At 32.9% G+C, this 22,778-nt stretch overlaps 2 protein-coding genes across 2 annotated transcripts; both read right to left on the reverse strand.

Moving 5' to 3' along the window:
- Positions 1-2,371: 2,371 nt before the first annotated feature.
- LOC143054766 (uncharacterized) lies at positions 2,372-7,091 on the reverse strand. The gene is made up of 4 exons (XM_076227815.1): positions 6,934-7,091; positions 5,922-6,065; positions 4,176-4,421; positions 2,372-2,822 (listed from the first exon to the last, which is right to left on the reverse strand). The coding sequence occupies exons 1-4, from the start codon at positions 6,968-6,970 to the stop codon at positions 2,794-2,796; spliced, it is 456 nt and encodes a 151-aa protein (XP_076083930.1). The 5' UTR covers positions 6,971-7,091; the 3' UTR covers positions 2,372-2,793.
- Positions 7,092-8,943: 1,852 nt separating this feature from the next.
- LOC143053614 (neo-calmodulin-like) lies at positions 8,944-16,292 on the reverse strand. Its single transcript, XM_076226409.1, has 5 exons — positions 16,163-16,292; positions 14,902-14,989; positions 12,363-12,506; positions 11,064-11,309; positions 8,944-9,189 (listed from the first exon to the last, which is right to left on the reverse strand). The coding sequence occupies exons 2-5, from the start codon at positions 14,936-14,938 to the stop codon at positions 9,161-9,163; spliced, it is 456 nt and encodes a 151-aa protein (XP_076082524.1). The 5' UTR covers positions 14,939-14,989; positions 16,163-16,292; the 3' UTR covers positions 8,944-9,160.
- Positions 16,293-22,778: the final 6,486 nt, after the last annotated feature.

A 22,778-nucleotide genomic window follows, 5' to 3' on the forward strand; every position in this document is an offset into this window, starting at 1 on the left:
TTTTGTCATTTTTTACAATTTCAAATATGACGTCACTTGGCGTTGAGTTTTAAACTTATTCGGATGTGTCTACATTTTGTGTTGCAAATGTCTGGTTATGTAATGCATTTCAGTTGTTTCCTGTAATTAGTTCATACTTCAGTTTCATCATGTAAATCTTTTGTATAGTAATTTTATAAATTTACTGTTTGCAAAAGTATAAATTATTCTAAATAATAGGGATGCTCTGGTAACTAACAGAAAACCCTGGCCGTTTTTGGCACAACCTTATTTTATCTTTTGGTCCTCGATGCTGTTCGACTTCGTGCTTGTTTCGGCTTTCAAACTTTTGTATCTGGGCGTCACTATTATATCTTGTGTGGACAAAATGCACTTCTGGCGTTTTAAAACTTTGAACTTGTTGCCTTTTGTTGGCTGTTGTTCGTGTGTTTCTTTGTCAATTGTGTTCTCCAATTTATTTATATTGTAGTCCTGTGGTGTGGAGTTGTCATTTTAATGTTATATTTCACATGGCTATAAAAGGGGAGGTTTGGCATGCCACAAAACCAGGTTCAACCAACCATTATTTCCTTTAAAAATGTCCTGTACCAAGTCAGGAATATGGCCATTGTTATATTATAGTTCGTTTCTATGTGTGTTACAATTTAACGTTGCGTCGTTTGTTTTCTCTTATTTTTGAGTGTAAATTGACATTGCGATAAGACGTGTCACGGTACTTGTCTATCCCAAATTCATTTATTTGGTTTTGATGTTATATTTGTTATTCTCGTGGGATTTTGTCTGATGCTTGGTCCGTTTCTGTGTGTGTTACATTGTAGTGTTGTGTCGTTGTTCTCCTCTTATATTTAATGCGCTTCCCTCAGTTTTAGTTTGTTACCCCGATTTTGTTTTTTGTCCATAGATTTATGAGTTCGAACAGCGGTATACTACTGTTGCCTTTATTTACATTCTTTTTGTGAGTCTTTTTGATAGTTTTGTGTCTCTTGAAGTCTTTTGGTGTTTTGATTGTATGTGTTTTGTAAAAGCTTCTTTTTCCTACGTGTGATACGTTTTATTGTACCATTTATCTAAGGTTCGTGCTATCTTGCTGAAGACATTTTTGATGGTACGTTTTTGTCTTGGATATACTTGAGCCCTGATTTTATGAACTCCCACATCTCTGATATTGAGCTATGTGCATTGTATAAGCCATGTACTATTTTAGATAGTCCATGTGTATCTGATTCCTTTGTTCTATGTCTGCTCTCTGCTTGACGTAAATTTTTCTTTGTTTTGGTTGTGGGTGCGTTGCTATGACATTACTTTCAATAAAGAAGATATAGAGACATCCCACATTTACTATGATAGATTTACAGTCAGGTGTTGTTTCATTTCCATATGATGATTCCGTGTCACATAGTTATGGCAGTTCTTCGCTGATGACGATATCTAGTACAGCTTCCAATACACCCTCGTGTCAATCTTTACGATATTTTCTATACTGGGTATTGTGGTGGAAATATCGCAGAGCTTGATATTGTAGTTTCATTGGATATAGACAAAAACGAGTTTAAAACAACGATGATGAATGATTCAAATAATGATGACGAAATATTCGCCATTCCACAATTTACACAGTGACATGAAATGTTGGAATACGCAAGTATGTTATATGAAGGTGTAGATATTAACATGAAGTCTGTGTGAAACAAAATAACCAAATAGAGTAAAATAGTGGCGTTCGAAGTCGTCAACAGAAGGTTGGCTGTTCTCTCTGGGCATTGTGGCTACCTGCACCAAATTAAAACGCAACTAAGTAGCAAAATAGTACTGAAATTGGTATTGAAAACCAATCAACCAAACGATCAATTCTAAACCATCACTCAAACAAATAATCAATACATTTGTTGACGGCCGTACCTTGACCTATAATGGTTTACTTTTATAAATTGTTATTTGAATGGTGATTTGTCTCTTTGGCACTCATACCACATCTTCCTATATCCAATTAAAGTCTCTGTGTCAAAAGGTTGCATATATATACCAGTGCAACGAAATTGAATTGAAATGCCTTATTTCATGGTATTCATAATTCTCTATTTCAAAATATAATTTCCAAACATTTAAACACAAAACTATATTTAGACCAAAAAAATTTCAGCAAATGATATCTGACATGAATATTACATTGTAATTATCTAAACTCAAAAGTTTGCGCGATTCTCATTTTTTGTGTGTCCATTTGGTTTGTCTGTTCCGAATCGATTTACAGATCGAACAGCGGTTAACAATTGTCGCCTTAATTAACATTTTGAAATGTAAATACAATAGAATATATCGATAAGATATGGTATTTTATCACCAAAAATCCGATATTACATAAAAGATTAAATTGATTAAATATGCTTTTTATGAAATCATTATAAAAAAATTGACAAAATATATCACATGGCATGTAGATGTCACAAACGATACATATAATAACATCTCAGACACTAAAACACTTCTGTAGATAGATGAACGACATCACCTTTTTGAAATCATGGTCCTCTGTTCCATTTATTCATATCAGACATGCATACATTTATACATTTGTAATATGTGCTAAAGAAAGTAAATCAAAACATAACTGCGGAAACGTAACTTTACACTTTTTATTTGAAGTCAAACTGACACACGGTTAATTGACCATATCCCATTTTAATGAATATCTGTGATGAATAAGTTGTCTCTTTGTTGTCCTTTTATTAGTGGAAGTCTTCAGATTTACAGGTGCTTCTCAATATGTCTTAACAACCAATGGGTACAAAGGCATCATATTTCGCAAAAGTATTTAACAAATTCTGAAAAGTGAAACAAGATTTTAACAACTACAATAATAGAGATTTGAAATCTTTTCCATTTGCAAAATATGATGGCTATTGATTTTGATTTCAAACACTTTTTATTTCGTTTTTGCTCATCATTATCGCGGTGTTTTGTATAAGTTGTCTATATTTTGGTCCAGGTTACTTTCAAAATGTCTGCTTTGAGTCGGTGACGCGTGAATCCAAAAAAGTTAAAAAGGCCAAATAAAGTACGATTATTGAAGAGATTTGAGGAACAACAATTCTAAAATCTTAGCCAAAAACAGCTAAGGTAATCTTTTCCTGACGAAGAAAAGCCTAAAGTTAGTGTATTTCAAAAAATTAAAAGTTTTGTAAACAGGTAATTCATAAATATGACCATATCAATGATAAATCATGTCAGCACAGTAGTGCTGACTACTGGACTGGTGATAACCTCGGGGAATTAAAACTCAAATAGCAGTGACATCATCGACCCAGTGGATGTAAGTTAACTCATCATAGATACCAGGAATACATTTTGTATTGACGCCAAACGCGCGTTTCGTCTACAAAAGACTCATCATTGACGCTCGAATCCAAAAAAGTTAAAAAGGCCAAAAATGTATGAAGTTGAAGAGAATTGATGACCAAAAATCCTAAAAGTTTAGCCAAATACAGCTAAGGTACTAGTAATCTATTCCCGAAGTAGAAAAACCTTATTATTTCAAAAGTTCAAAATTTTTGTAAACAGTTTATTCATAAATATGACCATATCAATTCATGTCAAGTGCTCACTACTGGGCTGGTGAAGCAACAAGGTTTGAATACGGTAGATACATGTTTAACTTCTTTGAAGTTCTTGCAAGTAGACTACTGAGATACAGAACACATTTGAAGAAAAATAAACATTTTTCTAAAATGAGTTTTTCCTAGAATGGAGACTTAGATGGAGAAATCTTTCCTTGGTACACATTCCACATATTTCATTTCAATTATTAAGGTCAGTTTGACAAGGAACTACGACTTTTATAAAAAGGAAGTAGACAAAATGTGTCACTAATGATATAAATAGATTATCCATCTGATGCTACAGTATAAGACTCGATGGTTATATTTGTAACATAAGACCTCGAAACCTCTGTTTAAAAGAGCGGAAAAATATTGTGAACTATGAAAAACTGTCGAGGATTATTCATCACTTTTTATGTGCAACAACATTCCTGTGTACATGTAAACTTAACGGTAAACATGGAACAGTGATCCAACACTGGTATAACCACATAATCTGAAACTACCAGTTAAGTTCGCGAGACAAACTCTAGATGGAGAAATGTATTTTATTCATCTAAGTTAGGTTAAAAAACATACCATTGAACGAGATCTCTCCGTCACCATCTGTGTCTGCATTATTGAAATGCTCAATAATTGCTTTTTCTGTCATACCATATCCGGACCGACCAAGAACCATTTTTAATTCGTCAAAGCTAATAGAACCGTTCCCATCCTTATCATATTTCCTAAAGTTTGCCAGATGCATTGCTTTCGCCTTTTCAGCTTTCTTCAACTTTGAATTTATTAATTGTCCGTACTGTTCATATGTAATTAAATCTTTACCTGAAAATGAAAATAAACACATCATAGTCAGATACAGACTTAAAGTTGTGTACGCCTGAATCGCTCACCAATAGCGATCGATGAAGAGCCAAAAAAATACAAAATAAAGTACAAAGTATTGTATAATTCATATATCATTTCTACGTATTTATACATTCCTGGCTATCAAATGCTAATGATTGGGCATTCTTGGTTAAGTTTAATCCATAAAAGCGCTTCGGACGCAGGAAAGTTATAAGGAGCTATTATCCTTTTCGAAACTACAGATTGTTTTAGAGAAGTAACAATCTTAGAGAAAGTCAACGATTTTTGTAGATTTGATTTACTGTTTTGAAAGGGTAACCCCCTTTTGCCATTAGGAGGCAATGTGCTAGTAAAATAAATAAAGCTTAGGTTAAATGATTTAAAAACTAAATTACTGTAAACCAACTTATTTCGCGTTTTAGCCAACTATTACACTTCGCGGCTACTTATATTTGCGATTTTCAAATTTGTATGATGTGGTTTAAGACGGAAAGATCTAAGCTTTACATTTTTGTGACGATTTATATTTGCGTTATTTTTGTACTCGCGAAAGTCGTGAAAATAAATCTCTCCCGAAAATAGGTTGGTTTACAGTAACTAAACTATCTATATCTTCCCCAAAAATATTTCTTTTTGTAGACAAATCAGGGAGAGGACTCATTAAATTATGATATTATTAATAACCTTAAATAAAAGTTATCAAATATACCAGGATTATAATTTAATAAAAAAAATTTAAATAGACGCGCGTTTCGTCTACATAAGACCCATCAGTGACGCTCAGATCAAATTAGTTATAAAGCCAAACAAGTACAAAGTTGAAGAGCATTGAGGAACCAAAATTTCAAAAAGTTGTGCCATATACGGCTAAGGTAATCTATTCCTTGGATAAAAAAAATCCTTAGTTTTTCAAAAAATTTAAAGTTTTGTAAACTGGAAATTTATAAAAATGAGCATATAATTGATATTCATGTTAACACCGAAGTGCTGTCAGCAAAATGAAAAAAAGGAGATATGGTATGATAACCAATGAGACAACTATCCACCGAAGTGAATATGAGCGAGTATAGGCAACCGTGCGGCCTTCTACAATAAACAAAAAACTGACACCGTACAGTTAGCTATAATAGGCTCCGAATTGAAAAATATAAAACGATTCAACTGAGAAAGTATCGGCCTAATTTATAACAAAACGGTTTACGCAAAACAAATACGACTGACATGAACAAACTACAAACATTGAACTACAGGCTCTTTACTATGGGCAGGCACATACATAATGTGGCAGTAGTAAACATGTTACATGGCACCAAAACCCTGCCCCTCACCGTAGACAGTGGTGTAACAACATTGTTTACTATATATATTGATTTATCAATTTTCACAGCTGTAAACTTTTAGAACATGTATGAAACTTCCATCGTTTTTCTTTCATCCTTACAACTATGCATATGTCCTTCCTTCATATTATCTTACCATCAGTGTTTATTTGTGATATCATTTTTAGTGCTTCTTTGACTGTCATTCGAATTCCAATAAGATTCCCGCCTCTAACACACTCCTCGACTGATACTTTGTTATCCACATTCTTTTGCAGACAATCAAATGAAGTTTGAATATCTGAAATATAAGACACTTAAACATTAAAACAATGAAGTATTTTAAACCTTTATTTCTTACAAAACTTGCGGAAAGTCAAAATTATATAGATATTGTGAAGCCGGACCCTGGACAAATGAATTTGATTATTCTAAATTTTAAAAACAGTTATTTAATTTACGACATTATTCACAGTGTTATGACGTTCAATTAAATTTACATGTGACGACACTGCACAATTTCTGCTGAAGTGTTGTGTTTAAAAAAATTACTTTCAATACTAATGACGTATACATACTTTTTTCAATGATCTGTAAGTATAAAATTTGATGCTATTTTTATGTATACGAAATGAAAGCAAGTAAACGATTCCTCGTTTTAAGAAAACTGTAACCTTCACTTGCTTTCATTTCGTTCACATTTTCAACACACAGCGTCCAACAACTTAATACAAGGGATATGGGAGGTGGTTTTATTTTCATTAAATTTTGTAAATGCAGAATGTTTATAATCTCAAGCTTGTGTATCTTTATCTGTTCAAGGTAAAGCGATCTCCTGAAATTTACAATGACATTAACGACAGCAGCAATTGAGCATTTTAACATTCATTTAATGGCACTTAGGATTCCAGCAACAGATATCCAGCAGCTAACACACATTTCTCTATTCTTGTATCCAATTTACTGATATGCAAAATTACTAGAATATATTTAACATGTGAAAGTATAAAGATGTTAGTCATTTCCCCCAAATGCTTTCCTAAACTTTGTTTTAGAATCTGCTCGATCGATATGTGATAGGATTAAATAAGCTTCAGGCGCGACCCTTACCCCCAGTTGTTAATCCTCTTGACCATATGCCGTAAAAGTCTTAAAGTAAATATTCTTACCTGACAAATTGGCAATCGATTTATCACCTGCTTGCATGATTCCAAATGGTCGAATGCGTTAAGATTCTGAACATAAATATTTTATACGACTTTTTCTGTGAAAACACAAACTATACCGATTCCAGGAAGAATGCATTTAGGAAGTCTATCTCGATTGTATTATATCTCGTGTTTTTTTTTGTAGGTATATCAGGATTGCATAATATTTAAGTCTTTGTTTTATATATTTGAGTATTCTTTATACCTTGTTGTTTATTAAGTTGAATGGAAATAAACAATTTTGATCTGATATCTATAAAGTTGTGTCAAAAATTAATCTAACGGTGCACATTTAAAACAAAGGATATATTCTGGCATTGTGTAATCTTTATTTATTTAGTTGAATAGAAATAAACCATAATCTGATTTCCATAGATTTATGGCAATAATTATTCTAACTGTGCACATTTGAAACAAATAAAATAAATGCATTATCATTAAGACCGAATTTATTATTGTTTAAATGTTATAAATAACAAACTGCACAGTGACATCTGCCAAATAAATATTTACCAAGTACTGAGGTTCCAAAAGTATAATGTTCTATCTTCATTCACTGATTTATCATTGTATTTAAGTAGAATCACACGGATCATAACGCGCTGATCACGAAAGGTGATTTATGGTTTATTTTGGAAGTGTGCGTGTATAAGTCTATAGATTTGTTCAACTATACGTAAAACAAAGATACGTAAAAACCCGAATTTTGTTTTACTTTTAATATATTGGACAGATATATAGTTGGTTAGCTCCGCACACTGTGTAGTGTACTAGAGGACGTGCTATGTCAACAACGTTTCTATCTTATAATATGATAAAAAAACAAAGGGTTTGGGGTATCCACCTATGCCATAAAAACAGAACATACACAGCAAAAGACTCACTTAACAGCGTTTTCATTGCTGTTCTTCATTTCAAAGACACTGTGAGGCCTTCAATCTGTTTATGTTCTGTAAATTTTCTGTTTATAAAATGTTTTTGTTTTCAAAGCAGCCGAAACTGTTTTCTGTTTATCCTGTTTATTTCCAACCATTAAGTATAATCCAGTGAATGTTTTGTTCAGTCATAAGATGTTTTAAGCATATCAACAGTGATATGCCAAGCAGTCGTTTTTGATAATCACTGGGTCGATGTCACTGCTGGTGGATGATTCGTTTCCGCGGGTACCAAAGCCGATTAGACAGCACTTCTGCGTTGACATCTGATATCATTGATACGCTTGTATTGATAAATTATCTGTTTACAAAACTTTGAATCCCACAGGAATGAATTACCTTAACTGTATTTTGCAAAACTTTTTTTGAAGTTTGTGTCCTCAATGCTCTTCAACTTCGTACTTTGTTTGGCCTTTTTAACATTATGATTTTAGTGTAATTAATGATTTGTTGGCGAAACGCGTGTCTGGCATTACAAAAATTAATTGTGGTAACAACGATGATATTATTTAAAACCACTTAATCAATGCTACTGTTGATGAAGGTATTTTACCCAATGGTATCACTATCCCAGTAGACAGCATTTCTGTGTTGATATGAAATATGGTCATAGTCATCAATCAACAAGACAAAACGTTTTATTTTTCGAAATTGTATGATATTCTTCACAATGAATAAATTATCTTATCTATATATGACAAAGCGTTCCGGAATTTAGATCCCCAAAGCTCTTACCAATTCGTACTTTAGTTTGGCTATTCTAACTTTTTTGTTTTAAGCATCATCGATGAGTCATCTGAAAACGTAACACGCGCCTGCTTTTTATTTTACATAAATTCTTTCTTTCGCTAATGTGACAACAGAAAGCTAATAGTCTTAAAATTAACCAGTATAACTTACGATCGTAACATTTTTTTTTTTGTGAAAAGAGTACCTAACGAATAAATGTTAATACTGAATGTAAAATATAACACAATGTCTCACAATAGTACCAAAGCTAGAATCATATGTGCGTTTTAAATAATCAAAGGTAAAGTGAGGATCCTATGCAGTTTTATTAAAAACGGAACAACATAATGTATATAAGTATCAATTGAATATATTCTTTTTATTTTGAATAATTATTCTTAAATAGTCCATTTTGAATAATTATTTATAAATAGAATGATAAATGTATTTTTATCTCTATAAATGTATCTTTTTGGTATCAATTCTCTTTTTCTCCTTCAATGATGATTCACATATAACTAGAGTCACATTTCGCAAAAGTACTTCACAAATTCTGAAATAGAAAACAGAATCTTATCATCAACAATAGTTTAATTGTCTTTTTGAAACCCTTAGCTGCTACTGAGGACAATATTCAGTATTACATTAAAACATACCAATACACATGATATATTGTAAATTGGGAATGGAAATAAGGAATATGTCAAAGAGACAACTCTACTAAAGGTAAGAAAACAGCAGAAGGCTACAAATGATTTTGATTTTTTTGAAATATTAAGGCTTATCTTCCTCAGGAATAGATAATCTTAAATGTATTTGGCAAAACTTTTAACAAATTTTGATCCTCAATGCTCTTCACTTTCGTCCTTAATTTGGTCTTTTAAACTTTTTTCGAGCATCACTGGTGAGTCTTTTGTAGACAAAACGCGCGTCTGGCGCAAAAACCAAATTTCAATCCTGGTATCTATGATGAGTGTTTTTACAACCAGTGGGTCGCTGCCACTGCTAGTTTAGTTTTCATTCCCAAATGGTATCACCAGTCCAGTAGTCAGCATTTCTGTGTTGATATAATTTATACATGTTATAATTGATATGGTCATAATTATAAATTAACTTTGAATTTTCGAAATACTAAGGCTTTTCTACCACAGGAAAAGATTACCTTAGCTGTATTTGGCAAAACATTTTGGAATTTTTGGTCCTCAATGCTCTTCAACTTCGTACATTTTTGGCCTGTATAACGTTTTTGATTTGAGCGTCTGGCGCAAATACCAAATTTCAATTCTGGGATCTATTGTGAGTTTATCTTTAACACAGCAAGAAAATCACACTCCTGGAAACGGGAGCGGTTTCATTGCCTTTTCCGTAACAAAAATGAACGAATTATTTTGAGATATAAGATAAGTATACTAAATCGCCATCAAATACAACTCATATAATGATGATGTACGTATTTGACATTTACTAGTATTTCATTAATATCTCATGATATAGGTAAACTGGGCCGCGGTCATTGTGTCCAGTTTGAATAACATTTCTGTAAGTGATTACTAATATATCCGATAACAATTAATGCTGGTGTGCAATATATTTCTTTTTTTTTCGGGAAGACACTTGCTTCCAATATAACATCACCACTGAATTTGTGCGGATGTAAATCTTCAACATAAATTTTATTACTCTACAATTAAACATGTAGCCAAGAGTGTGTTTTCAGTGTTTATTTTCCATGATATTCATTGTTGTCAGATCATAACACCTTAAAATATCGACCAATGTTAACATAAAACTTGTACGAGATGGATATTAATATCGTTGTATTAATTCAACGTGAATTATGACAAAGGAAAGAGAGGAAAAATATGCCAGAGGGACATTCAAACTCATAGATCGAAAACAAACTGACAATGCCATGGCTAAAAAAGAAAAACACAATCAGCCAAATAATAGTACACAGAGCAGAAAACTACAGACTAAACAACACGAACCCCACTAAAAACCGGGGGTGATCTGAGGTGCTCCTCAAGGGTAAGCAGAATCTGCTTCACATGTAAAACCCGTCGTATTCCATAACGGTCAACCAACTCGTGTTGGGGTCCGTAAAAACATGAAGGGATGACCTCAACTTCACCACTCGGAACTCTTGGTTTAATAGCCTCCTTGTGAGTAGCAACACTCTATCAACGATAGCATGCGTTCTGTGTTTATAAAGGAGACACGAAACCTCATCGAAATAAATTTTGATTCAAGGGTGAGTTCTTATCTTGTAACCTGGATTATTTTTTTGAAAGTTTTCTGTTTTCATAACCTGATGATGAACATCAAATAAACAATCAATACAATAAAATTTTAAGAATTGAACAATATGACTAAATATTTTTTTCTTTTAAATTACTCAAGATTGATAGATAAATTTTTAAAATTTACCATTAAAAGAGATCTTTTCGTCACTATTTTTGTCAGCTTTATTGAAATGTTCTACGATTGTTGTTTCTGTCATATCATACCCTGGCTGACTGAGAACTAATTTCAGTTCTTCTAAGTTAATAAAACCACTTCCATCTTTGTCATACTTCTTAAAGTTTTTCCGATGCATTGCTGTCTGTTTGTCCATTTTATTTAACTGTATATTCATTAATTTTTCGTATTCGTCATATTCTATGAAGCCACTACCTAAAAAATAAAGAATAAAGAATAGGGTGAAAATAGCATTGGAACAATAAAACATGAAAATTCAATGCACAATCGACAGCGCAATACCAAAAATCGTACAACGGTGATAGATGTGATATTAGTCCACAAAACAAGACACTGAGCAAAACGAACTGGACATAAAACTGGATTTCTCTTGTTGAATCACGTTATTATAGCATTTATATTTTCACAGTGTATGGTGTTTCATTTGTTTGCGACAAGACTCTAAATTTCGTAATATGTATGATATGTTTTACGAACTTATTAACTGGGAAACAACAAATATAGTAGAAAAAAGGTAACTGAGCTTCTCTGGTTGCATACAGCGATCCGCATCTGTGTTTGTTTAGTGCGTTATAATAAAATAAGCAAATTGCCCTGACAGAAAGTAAATGATTTTATCGAGGCTCTAAACAAGATAAAGACTCCTGTAGTTTTAGGCCAAGTATTAGATATACAACCCTACCAAACGTTTGGGACATAAGTAACAGTGACACAAGAAAATAAAGGGTGAATCCGAAATCAAAGTCATCACAAAAACAACCGAACAAAAATAAACCATAGATTTGAAATAACTTCTTAAAAACTACAAGATAGTAAAAATTTGAGAGCTACACACACCGTGGTTGATCTCAACTGCATGCGCGGACCTCGAGGATACGCACATTTACAACATTTGACATCCATCGCATAGCTCATGCATGGGATGAACACAATAAGTGATAATTTTGTTTTATGTGAAAAGAGACAATTACGAATATATCATATATTATATTTGTCTTTACCACAACCCGCTCTGAATTCTCAAATCTAATCATTCCAAATGCGATCTATAACAGGTGCCCCTGTCTTTATTAAAATTACTTCTTTCAATTATCTACTTCTGGTCCGTTCATCCTTCCCGATGCACCATGCTGGGTGAGGTATTAAATGGAATGCCATTATTATTCGTTCGTTGTATTTCTTGTGTATTTACATTCTATTTGTCAACCTCATCCGCCACACCCCGACCACACTACCCTTTTTTATTACCATTAGTATCTACTTCGTTTATCATTTGTTGTGCTTCCTCCTTCGTCATTTGAACTCCAATTATTTTCCCGCCTCTAACAAACTCCGCAGCTGATAATTTATTGTCCTCATTTTTATCTAGATGTTGAAATGTTCTTCGAATTTCTGAAAAATGTGAAATTAGGAATACTATCAAAACGGTTTATGGTCGATTCTAAAATACACAATAAGGAAGGAGGCTAGCAAAAAGATCTTGACAAACAACGAAACAACTACGAGTTAATCGTTTCAATATTTAGTGGAAGGGAATTCTGAATACACTTTCGTAATACAATTTATAAGGTCCACTCAAAACTGAAGTACCTTTGTACAAAGTGTACAATCAAGCCTTAAATCAAACGAAAACAGTAACCATGACCATCCAACAACAATGCACAATTGACAAACTACAGATAAAACTAAAAATTGAGCATTTGAGCCCATCACAAAACTGAGAATAAACCCGTGTGCTAAAAAAAAGTTTCTACTCCACTAACGACTAACGTCATGTGAGTATTAGTAGTGATAAGGAATTCAAAATAACGGAATTACACATAGTTTTGCTTAACCCTTTGCCATAATCATACTGTAAACCATCAACTAAATTTGTATCACCAGTGTTATAAGGAAGGCATAACCCTTCCTGAGTACTTGCGCTACCTCTTGTTTATTTGGCAAGGTTCATGTTGCTATTTTTTTTATTTCCGAGCGGGGTTTATATGTAAAATGTTCACGTTTCGCACTTACAAAGAAAAAAAAAAAACAGAATTAATGTGACATTTGCCTCGTCAAAATATGACCTTTAACAGATCATGTCTTTTTAAACACATAGCTCCTCAAATATTTAAGTACTTATACATGATACGTGTCCTCAAATATTTGGTTGAGCGTAACTGATGCAGCCGAATCCAGAATAGTGCATCAGGCGCTCAAAATTTGAGATTTTCTTTTTTGGAAATGGTTTGTGTGTTCTTTGACTTATAATTTATGTAAATTGAAAAATTGCATAATTTCTAGTTCTTGTGTGAACACGTTTTCGTCTTCAAAATTCGGCAATATTTAGACGTATCTTTGACACGGATAGATAGTCCTTTGTGTACTGGATGAAAGTCAGCCGTTCTAAGTGTCTCAGTTGAGTGATACCTTACACAGGCACACTTCAATAGTTTTAAAACTAATTCTTATTTATTTTTAAGGGCGAATATTGCTAGCCTCATACTGTGATCACACAAATATAATATTACATACAGGTATTATGCATATTCTATTTACGTGACAATTTTTATTCATTTTTATGCCCCATTTTTGGGTATTATGTTCTGTGCGTCCGTCCGTCCGTCCGTCCGGCCGTCTGTCCGTTCGTCTCGCTTCAGGTTAAAGTTTTGGTCGGGGTAGTTGTTGATGAAGTTGAAGTCCTGTCAACTTTAAACTTAGTAAACATGTTCCCTATGATATGATCTATCCAATTTTAATGCCAAATTAGAGATTCTAATATGACGTGCTTCTTTCGCTTTGTAAACAACACTGTGATGAAATTCTCGATATATCTATACTTAGCGCAGACTCAGAGATATACATAATAATGGTTGTCACAATATACTTCCCACGTAAATCTTCATGTATTGGAACATATTTGCAGACCCTTTGCCGATTTTATTGATTTAAAAAGTGCAATTATTAAAAGACAAAATAACTGTTATTCTTATTCTGATGCATAATAAAAAGAAGTAATGCACAAGAGCTCGGAGAAATTAACAAAATAAAAATAAAATAAAATTCCGCGAAAGTCTATTAATTTTTTTGGCGCATTTAAGTCATTTCAGAACATGACGTCATACAAATGAAACCACTAAAGTTGAAAGTTTTCTGTTACGAAAGCTAAAATTAAAAATGGCAAATGTTGGGTTTGAGAATTAGAAGAATTAAACATTTTTTTCTCTAGTGGTCATTCACGAAATAACCCATGTAAGCTACGGATTTATTAAGATATTTGAGCTTTATCTAACAGGGAGTAAAAAAGGTCAGCCACACACACACCAAAACAATTTCAGTATTTAATTACCGTATTTGTCCTATTAGAATGGAAATAATTCAAGGAAGCCATAGATTGTTGGAAATTTACACATGGCCTGGGCCGTAATATTCGGTAATTTTATCCCTCGCTAATGCTTAGGATAAAATTCGAATATCACGGCCCAGTCCATGTGTAAATTTCCAACAATCTATGGCTTACATGAATTATTTCTTAATTTTACCCCATTTTCACGGTCCACTGAACATAGAAAATAATAGTGCAGTTGGGGCATCCGTGTACTTGGGACACATTCTTGTTATGGCTGAAATTAATGCTATCAAATAGTGGTATATTTATGTCTAAAATATTTATGAAATATTGCAGTAGGAATTGATTTGATAGATAAGAACAGTTTTTTGTAGAAAAAAAGCTTGAAATAATCATATCTGAAAGTGGGCAACAATCTGTAGGAATTTAGTTTTGTAAAAAAAGTTAACATTTGCTCACCTGACTGGTTAGCTTGTGATATCTGTGCTTCTTGCATCGTATTGAGTGTATCTAATTTTACAGTAGAAATCTAAATAATGATCCGGCCCTGTGAAATTAAAACATATATACTAATTCGCTGTTTCAGAATCTAATGCATCCTGGGTAATATGTTCAAAAGTGCACAACAAAACGTCCTGATTGGTTGAAAATGTCATAAACAATGGAAATTTAACTAATGACGCGTGACGTTATTTTCATTTTGGGGTACGAACAATAGAATTACCCATGATGCTTTAGATTCTGAAAAGGCCAATTGAAAGACTGTACAGTATGACAATGAGACAGCAACCCGTAACAGTAAAAAAAATGAAATTCTAAGACCTTCTAGAGAGCAAGGTTTACAATAATGATATAGAATTGCAAGATAGTTTGAAAATTACTAAATGGCATCATTGACATCAAAATATTCGGCTTTGAACGTTCATTATGTTCATGATGAAGGTAAATCCTGAAAAGATCTTTAGACGTATGCAATTTATTCAGTGTTCCTTGCATTGTTTACAGTACTGAGTCGATGCCATTGCTGGTGGACTATCATTCACCAAAAAGATCATCAGCTCAGATGGCATTATTTATTACAAATCTTTCTAAAATTGTTCTTTAATAAATTGATAACCTACTCGGAAACTCAAGTTCCAACTCCTGACCATCAGGCAAAATTGGCCATTTCAATATCTAAAGAATCATGGGTAATATCATTGTTCGTACCCCAAAATGAAAACAACGTAACGTCATTGGCTAAATTTCCATTGTTCCATTACATTTTTAACCAATCAGGACGTTTTGGTGTACACTTTTGAAAATATAACCTTTGATGCATTAGATTATGAAACGGCGAATTGACCTTAGATGGACATAGCTATTATCTTTGGTCCATAATGTCAAATAAGGGCAACAGTATTATACCGCTGTTCAAAAGTCATAAATTGATTTAAAGAAAACAAATCCGGGTAACAAACTTAAACCGTTCTCTCCGACTGTTTCGGTTTCTATAACATGTATAATCTTTGACATATCAAGTATTCGGCTTTTAGTTCATAATAAAGATAAATCAAGAATAGGTCTTCGGACGCTTTAATCTTTTTTAATTTTATTTTCATTCCCTTGTGTTGATCAAATATTTCTTCATTAAAATTGTAAACAATACAAAACCACAAAAAAAACTAATGATAGTATTCAGAGTTTACAAAATAAAAACGTTATTGTAACTTTAATATACCTTTTATCTGTCTAAATCCAACGTTTTGCAAAAAATCTGACGGATATAAAACAACTACTTCAAATGATTTAGTTATCTTTCCTAAAGAATAATTGAATAGAATATACAGTTTTATTGTTTTTAATCTGAAATAAATCTGTTTTAATAAAAACGCAAACAATTTGAATCTTTTGAAGTAATAAAAGCATGCATTTAATTTGTGCAATCGAACACCTTGTACATGTCATCAACATGATCAAGGCTGGATACAACAATGGTTTAAAATTCAAGATAAGTAAAACAATAAAATGTATAAAACAGAACAGATAAATGTATATTGCATATAAAGATGTAATGATCTTTTGATATAAGTATTTTTTTTTGTATGACGTTTTGCAATTTGGGGTCAACATTGTTTTGAAAATATTTGATTACCTACAAAATCGATTTATAGTCGTGGAATAGTTGTCTTATAGGTTGCACTTTGTAAATACAGCTGTTTCTCAAACCAAGCCTCTTTTGGGGAGATATATAATATTCATAGATAATTAATTATGTTTACCTAATGGTTCCAAGATATGATCTCTATGGGTCATGTCATAGAGACGTAACCTGGGAATGTTACCAGTAAATATGCATATGTATTTTGGTCAAATTGAAATCTGTAGGAACCCTAAAGTCAAGTTTAAAAGGGGTAGTAAAGGATTTTAGTGTAAGTTCAAATTCTTAGAATTTCGTGGCATAAACATTTTGAAAGTATGCCGCACAGACCTTTATTTTAACCTTTGAAAAAATAGTAGTTCATATGAACTTTCCATTCCAGGATATATTTTTTTCAAAACTTCATAGTTAAGGTGGTACATATAAAAAGTAGAATTGTATAATTGCCAATAAGACAACCGTCCAAAAGAGCTCAAATAACACAGAAATTAACAACTATAGATCACCGTACGGCCTTCAATAATGAGCAAAGCCGTTAATGCATTGTGAGTTTGAGTCGTAAAATTAGTTCCTATGGGAAATTGCATTGTAGATATTTACCTAAATGCATTCGATAACACAATTTGATATCAATTCTCTACTAGAAAACGCATAACATAAAACACTACACTAGACTTTTCAAAAAATTAAAACAAACGTTTAGTTGATAGTGGAACTAACTAAGTATCTAAAACATCTTGCAGACATATACCCGACCACATGTACTAACACCGGATTAAAACTTTAACTGTGTGTGAACCCACAAAAGGATATCTCTCATCTCGGAAATTTGATTATCTCCCTTTTAACATGTTGGACTAAGATTATATTCACTTATAAACATTGAAAGAACACTTTATGAATTCCATGCATCCGCAGAACTTTTCTTGATTTTCCTTCACCAGGAACAACAGCCGAATATTTGAAAGCCAGTTTCGTCCCTCTCTGGAAGAGCTTTGTGACCAGCATCAACATAAAAATAATAGAGAAGTGCGACTCAAATTTGACTGGGGAAGTTGAAACCCGAGTTTCTGAATAATTTTCAATTCGTATGCGGACAATATGAGAAAAGATTTTGACAAATTAAACCATGTCAGCAAAAGGTTACAAAACGTAAATTGACAGATCATACGACTTTCCTGATATTCAAGATTTACGCCAAAGAAATATGTCGAATCCAAGTCCAATCGTGTAGGGTAATACACAGGTGAAGGTGACTACGAAATTCGGGGGACCGGGTAGTTCTTCTTCATAACATTTGACAGTAGTCTTTAGTTTTGTATGTTGTGTCTTTTGCACTATTATTTGTCTGTTAGTCTTTTTTGTTTTAAGCCATCAACGTTGATTTGTTTTCGACCTATGTGTTTAAATATCCTCTGATATTTTTCGTCCCTCTTAAATATCTAATCTTAATTTTAGCTTGCTGTGGAGCCGTTTTTTGTCATCAATTTAGAGTGCATTTATTGCTAACATCCGATTACATTCGCCTTTTACAAGAAAAGAACCGATTCTGTCCTTCGATAACTTATCCCTCGACTACGACCAAAAATAGGCATAGCCTTTCATAGGAACAGAATAGCCCTCATTACAGCAATTCAGTATCTCATTAAATACCTTATTAATATGGTATCATCCTCATAATGAGAAATATTTAACATATCAGGACTGTCCCATAGAAGCACTTATTTTTGTTATCCTAATTTCTATACCTATACCAAGTCAGAAATATGACAGTTGTTATCCATCCGTTTGTTGTGTTTAAGCTTTGATTTTGCTATTTGAATAGAGTCTTTTCGTTTAGAATTTTCCTCCGAATTCGGTATTTTACATTCTATACACTAGTACTATTTCACAACAGAGCTTACATCCAAACTGAATATAATTAAGTACTAGTATTTGATATATGCAATACACTGAATTTGATACACAGCTGACCAAGAAATCACTTTACGAAAGAAATGTAACTTACATAACCATATTTAAGATAAACTTAAAGGCAGGTAAAATGAATATGTATGTCATCAAAACTAAAAATAACAAAACTTGTGAACTCAGAGTAAAATTAGAGGAAAGTCCCAAATCGAATGACAAAATCAAATTCTCAAATACATCAAACGAATGAATAGCAACTGTTACATTCTTGACTTGTTATAGGTATTTTACCTAGTTTTTATAGCTAGCCAAATCCCTCTATTGTATAACAGTCGCATACAATTCCATTATATAGACAACGATGTGTGCACAAACCAAAGAGACACAATAGGCAACTGTCAAAAATAAGGGTACAACACTGCTTCCAAATATTGGAAGGATCATGCATCTTTATATGATATCCTTGCAAAATTAATGTATGTATAAAAAAATGAAATAATGATCGCTTATCGTATTAGTATCATATTAAAAGAGACATGAATAATCTTCAAGTTATTGATATTTAAAAAAAAAATCTATATTTACACCACAAAAACAAAAATTCTGTCAGCGTGATCCATTCGATCAGATTTTTATCAAGTAGCAAAATAATGACTACTTCATTGTATTACAACATGCTGAAAAAGACTCACACAAATGTCTGTTTCAATTACAGCGAGTCGTAAGGAGAACAGTTAATAATAACAAATAATTCAGTTAGTAATACTTTCAAAGGGTAGAGGGTTATTAGGGATTAAAAAAGGCAACAGTAGTATACCGCTGTTCAAACTCATAAATCCATGGACAAAAAACGAAATCGGGGTAACAAACTAAAACTGAGGGAAACGCAATTAAAATTGACAAAACACTAAATGCTTTATCTGGATTCATTTTGGTAATTGTTAAATTGGAAATCATATCACTTGATGTCTTTGTTTTTTATTTTGTTTTAAGATGAGGTTGTATAAAAGCATCCGGATGCAAGGCAAGTACTACGCATTTTTGAAACTACTAGAATGTTTTGCCGATTCTTGTCAGAGTCCAGTATTTTTTCAACTTCATCTCGAACCAAATGAAGCGCTTTAAAGTACATAGTTGTTCTGAGTTTTGCCCTTGTTATGATTCGTAGGTGATTGTAATAGCCCAGGTCAATGATATCTACATCAGGATCAAACCAGTAACAGCAAATTCATAAAACTTTAAAGAAAACTGAAAAAAACTTACCGTTATGTAAATGCAAGAATTCCGATATGTGAATGGATCTTTTCTAAGTCTCGTTCATACTAGTATATATAACGATGAGATTTTGCTTGTCATATTGCTTTATGCAACTCTTTAATGAGGAAAACATTAATTACTCTTATCAGACCTAGTATATCACTTCTTTAAGTCTGCGTTCTTGGAATGAAAAGTGATGATAAAAGAAAAGGCAACATGGAAAAGGCTTTGGAACTTTCTCTTTAAATCATTTAACACGAAACATAATTGTTTTTTTTTTCGCTGTTAGTTTAAGTGAAAACAAAATTGATTAAAATCTATAGCACGAATTTAAAAACGTCCACAATTGAATGAGCTGTAAAAAATTTGCAACCGGAAGTAACTTTTCTTAATCATCTTATTGACCAATGCGGCCTTTTTACTGTTATAGCCAGTTGGCCGTTTGTCTATTATAGTCTTTTCATGTATGACTCTTATAATTGCGGTCGTTCATGATATCACTACAAGGACTTAAGAAACAAGATCCTTACAGAGAATTGCAACAGCATAATTACGAGGACGAGCAATTGAAGCCGACACCATATTAGTTTCCAATTGCTATTGCAAATTTATTGACCGATATGCTGAGTCTGTGACTCAACTCCCTGGATTAATATGTGCCCGGTCTAACATCTCAGATATTTAGGTACTAGAATAGTTGTCTGATCTGCAATTTTACCGATTGCGTCCTATTCCCGCTTGTGCTTTTTTTGACTGAGTAAGGATTCTCGGTGATTAGTGCCGACATAGCAGGAGACGCTTACCATGATTGTCTCCTGTTTAGAGTTTACTTTTGATGTCTACATTTTTTTAGTAAGCTGGGTTTGTCTCTCTCTCTTTGAGTGTGTTAACTCTGAACACTTGTGAAAACTCATTTTAATGTTAATTGTAAATCCTCTGTTTAACAAACATTCACCATTTATTTTAATTACATGTGTGCATACAGTTGGGCAACGGTAGTCAGTCGGAAAGTTCAAACTCACAGATCAAAGATACAAACCAAGGAAACAAACAACAAACCGTGGAAATCATATGAAGCATAAAAGATGTGAGACCTGGTTGCAAACTGGATAATTTTTTTTTTTAACAATTCTAACCATTTAAGTTTTCGAATTCACATTCACGCTATTTTGAAAAATCTGCACAAGCTGGTATCATAGAGCACTAATAGAAAAACTTTTTTTTAAATTCGAACGACACTGATGAGTCTTATGAAGACGAATCGCGCGTACAAATTTTAAGCATTGAATTTAAGATTAGTTATGTTTTCGTACATAACGAATTAGTTTATGTTGTAGGCTTGAGAAACAATTATGAAAATCTAAGAAAACAAAAAATAAACATGTCACAATGTTTTATAAAAAACAAATGGGTTTTAAACAATGCTTACTCGACTTTATGACACTTTGAAACAAATCTATTTTTGACAATGGTAGCAGTTCAATCAGGTTATCAGTTTTTCAGAATATAGATTTTCGAAAAATAAACCTAGTAAGTCGGTCGGCATATGCATGAGCCTTTGTTTGGTACACAAGCTTAACAGTTAGTATGTACGAAACTTGATATGAATAAAAACCTGATAATCTAAATGCCCTACCATACGGTTTCTATATATCACCACGGTGAAATCAGAAAAAACACAATTAGTTCTTACAAAAATAGGTTTGTCACATATTATCGCCATTATCAAGTTTTAATATATAACATATTCTACAAAGATAAGCTATATATGTATAACGTTTCGTTTTAGATTCTAGTAACAAGTCAATATCGATGACATATATAATTTTTGTCTATTAAATTCCAATAGTGTCATTAGGTGTAATTCATATGTGTGCTTTGGAATTCTTTAATAATGAAAAAATAAATGATTTTTTGCAGCGTGTGCGATTGGATATGACTTATTTGGAGTTCTGAAATATCAAAGTGTTTTTTCGAAAGATCTTCTTCATACTAAAAAGTCTTTGTTAAACGAAAAGTATATAATAGTATATAGCATTCAAATTCTAAAGAAAAAAAATACTGTAAGGGTTTTTCCTGTTTTAGTTGGAATGTACAGATCTTTTACATTTTGTAATATTATTTATATATTAAAGTATAGATAGCCAAAAGCGCAAATAAAACTGGAGAAATCCCCTTCACAATGTGTGTCTCTACCAAGTAAGACCATCAGAGCGATATATGTTGTAATCCCCTTCACAATGTGTGTCTACCAAGTAAGACAATCAGAGCGATATATGTTGTAATCCCCTTCACAATGTGTGTCTCTCCCAAGTAAGACCATCAGAGCGATATATGTTGTAATCCCCTTCACAATGTGTTTCTCTACCAAGTAAGACCATCAGAGCGATATATGTTGTAATCCCCTTCACAATGTGTGTCTCTACCAAGTAAGACCATCAGAGCGATATATGTTGTATTCCCCTTCACAATGTGTGTCTCTACCAAGTAAGACCATCAGAGCGATATATGTTGTATTCCCCTTCACAATGTGTGTCTCTACCAAGTAAGACCATCAGAGCGATATATGTTGTAATCCCCTTCACAATGTGTGTCTCTACCAAGTAAGACAATCAGAGCGATATATGTTGTAATCCCCTTCACAATGTGTGTCTCTACCAAGTAAGACCATCAGAGCGATATATGTTGTAATCCCCTACACAATGTGTGTCTCTACCAAGTAAGACCATCAGAGCGATATATGTTGTAATCCCCTTCACAATGTGTGTCTCTCCCAAGTAAGACCATCAGAGCGATATATGTTGTAATCACCTTCACAATGTGTGTCTCTACCAAGTAAGACCATCAGAGCGATATATGTTGTAATCCCCTTCACAATGTGTGTCTCTACCAAGTAAGACCATCAGAGCGATATATGTTGTAATCCCCTTCACAATGTGTGTCTCTACCAAGTAAGACCATCAGAGCGATATATGCTGTAATCCCCTTCACAATGTGTGTCTCTACCAAGTAAGACAATCAGAGCGAT

Source organism: Mytilus galloprovincialis, chromosome 12 (assembly GCF_965363235.1).
Source record: "Mytilus galloprovincialis chromosome 12, xbMytGall1.hap1.1, whole genome shotgun sequence".
In the NCBI taxonomy this organism is placed as follows: domain Eukaryota; kingdom Metazoa; phylum Mollusca; class Bivalvia; order Mytilida; family Mytilidae; genus Mytilus; species Mytilus galloprovincialis.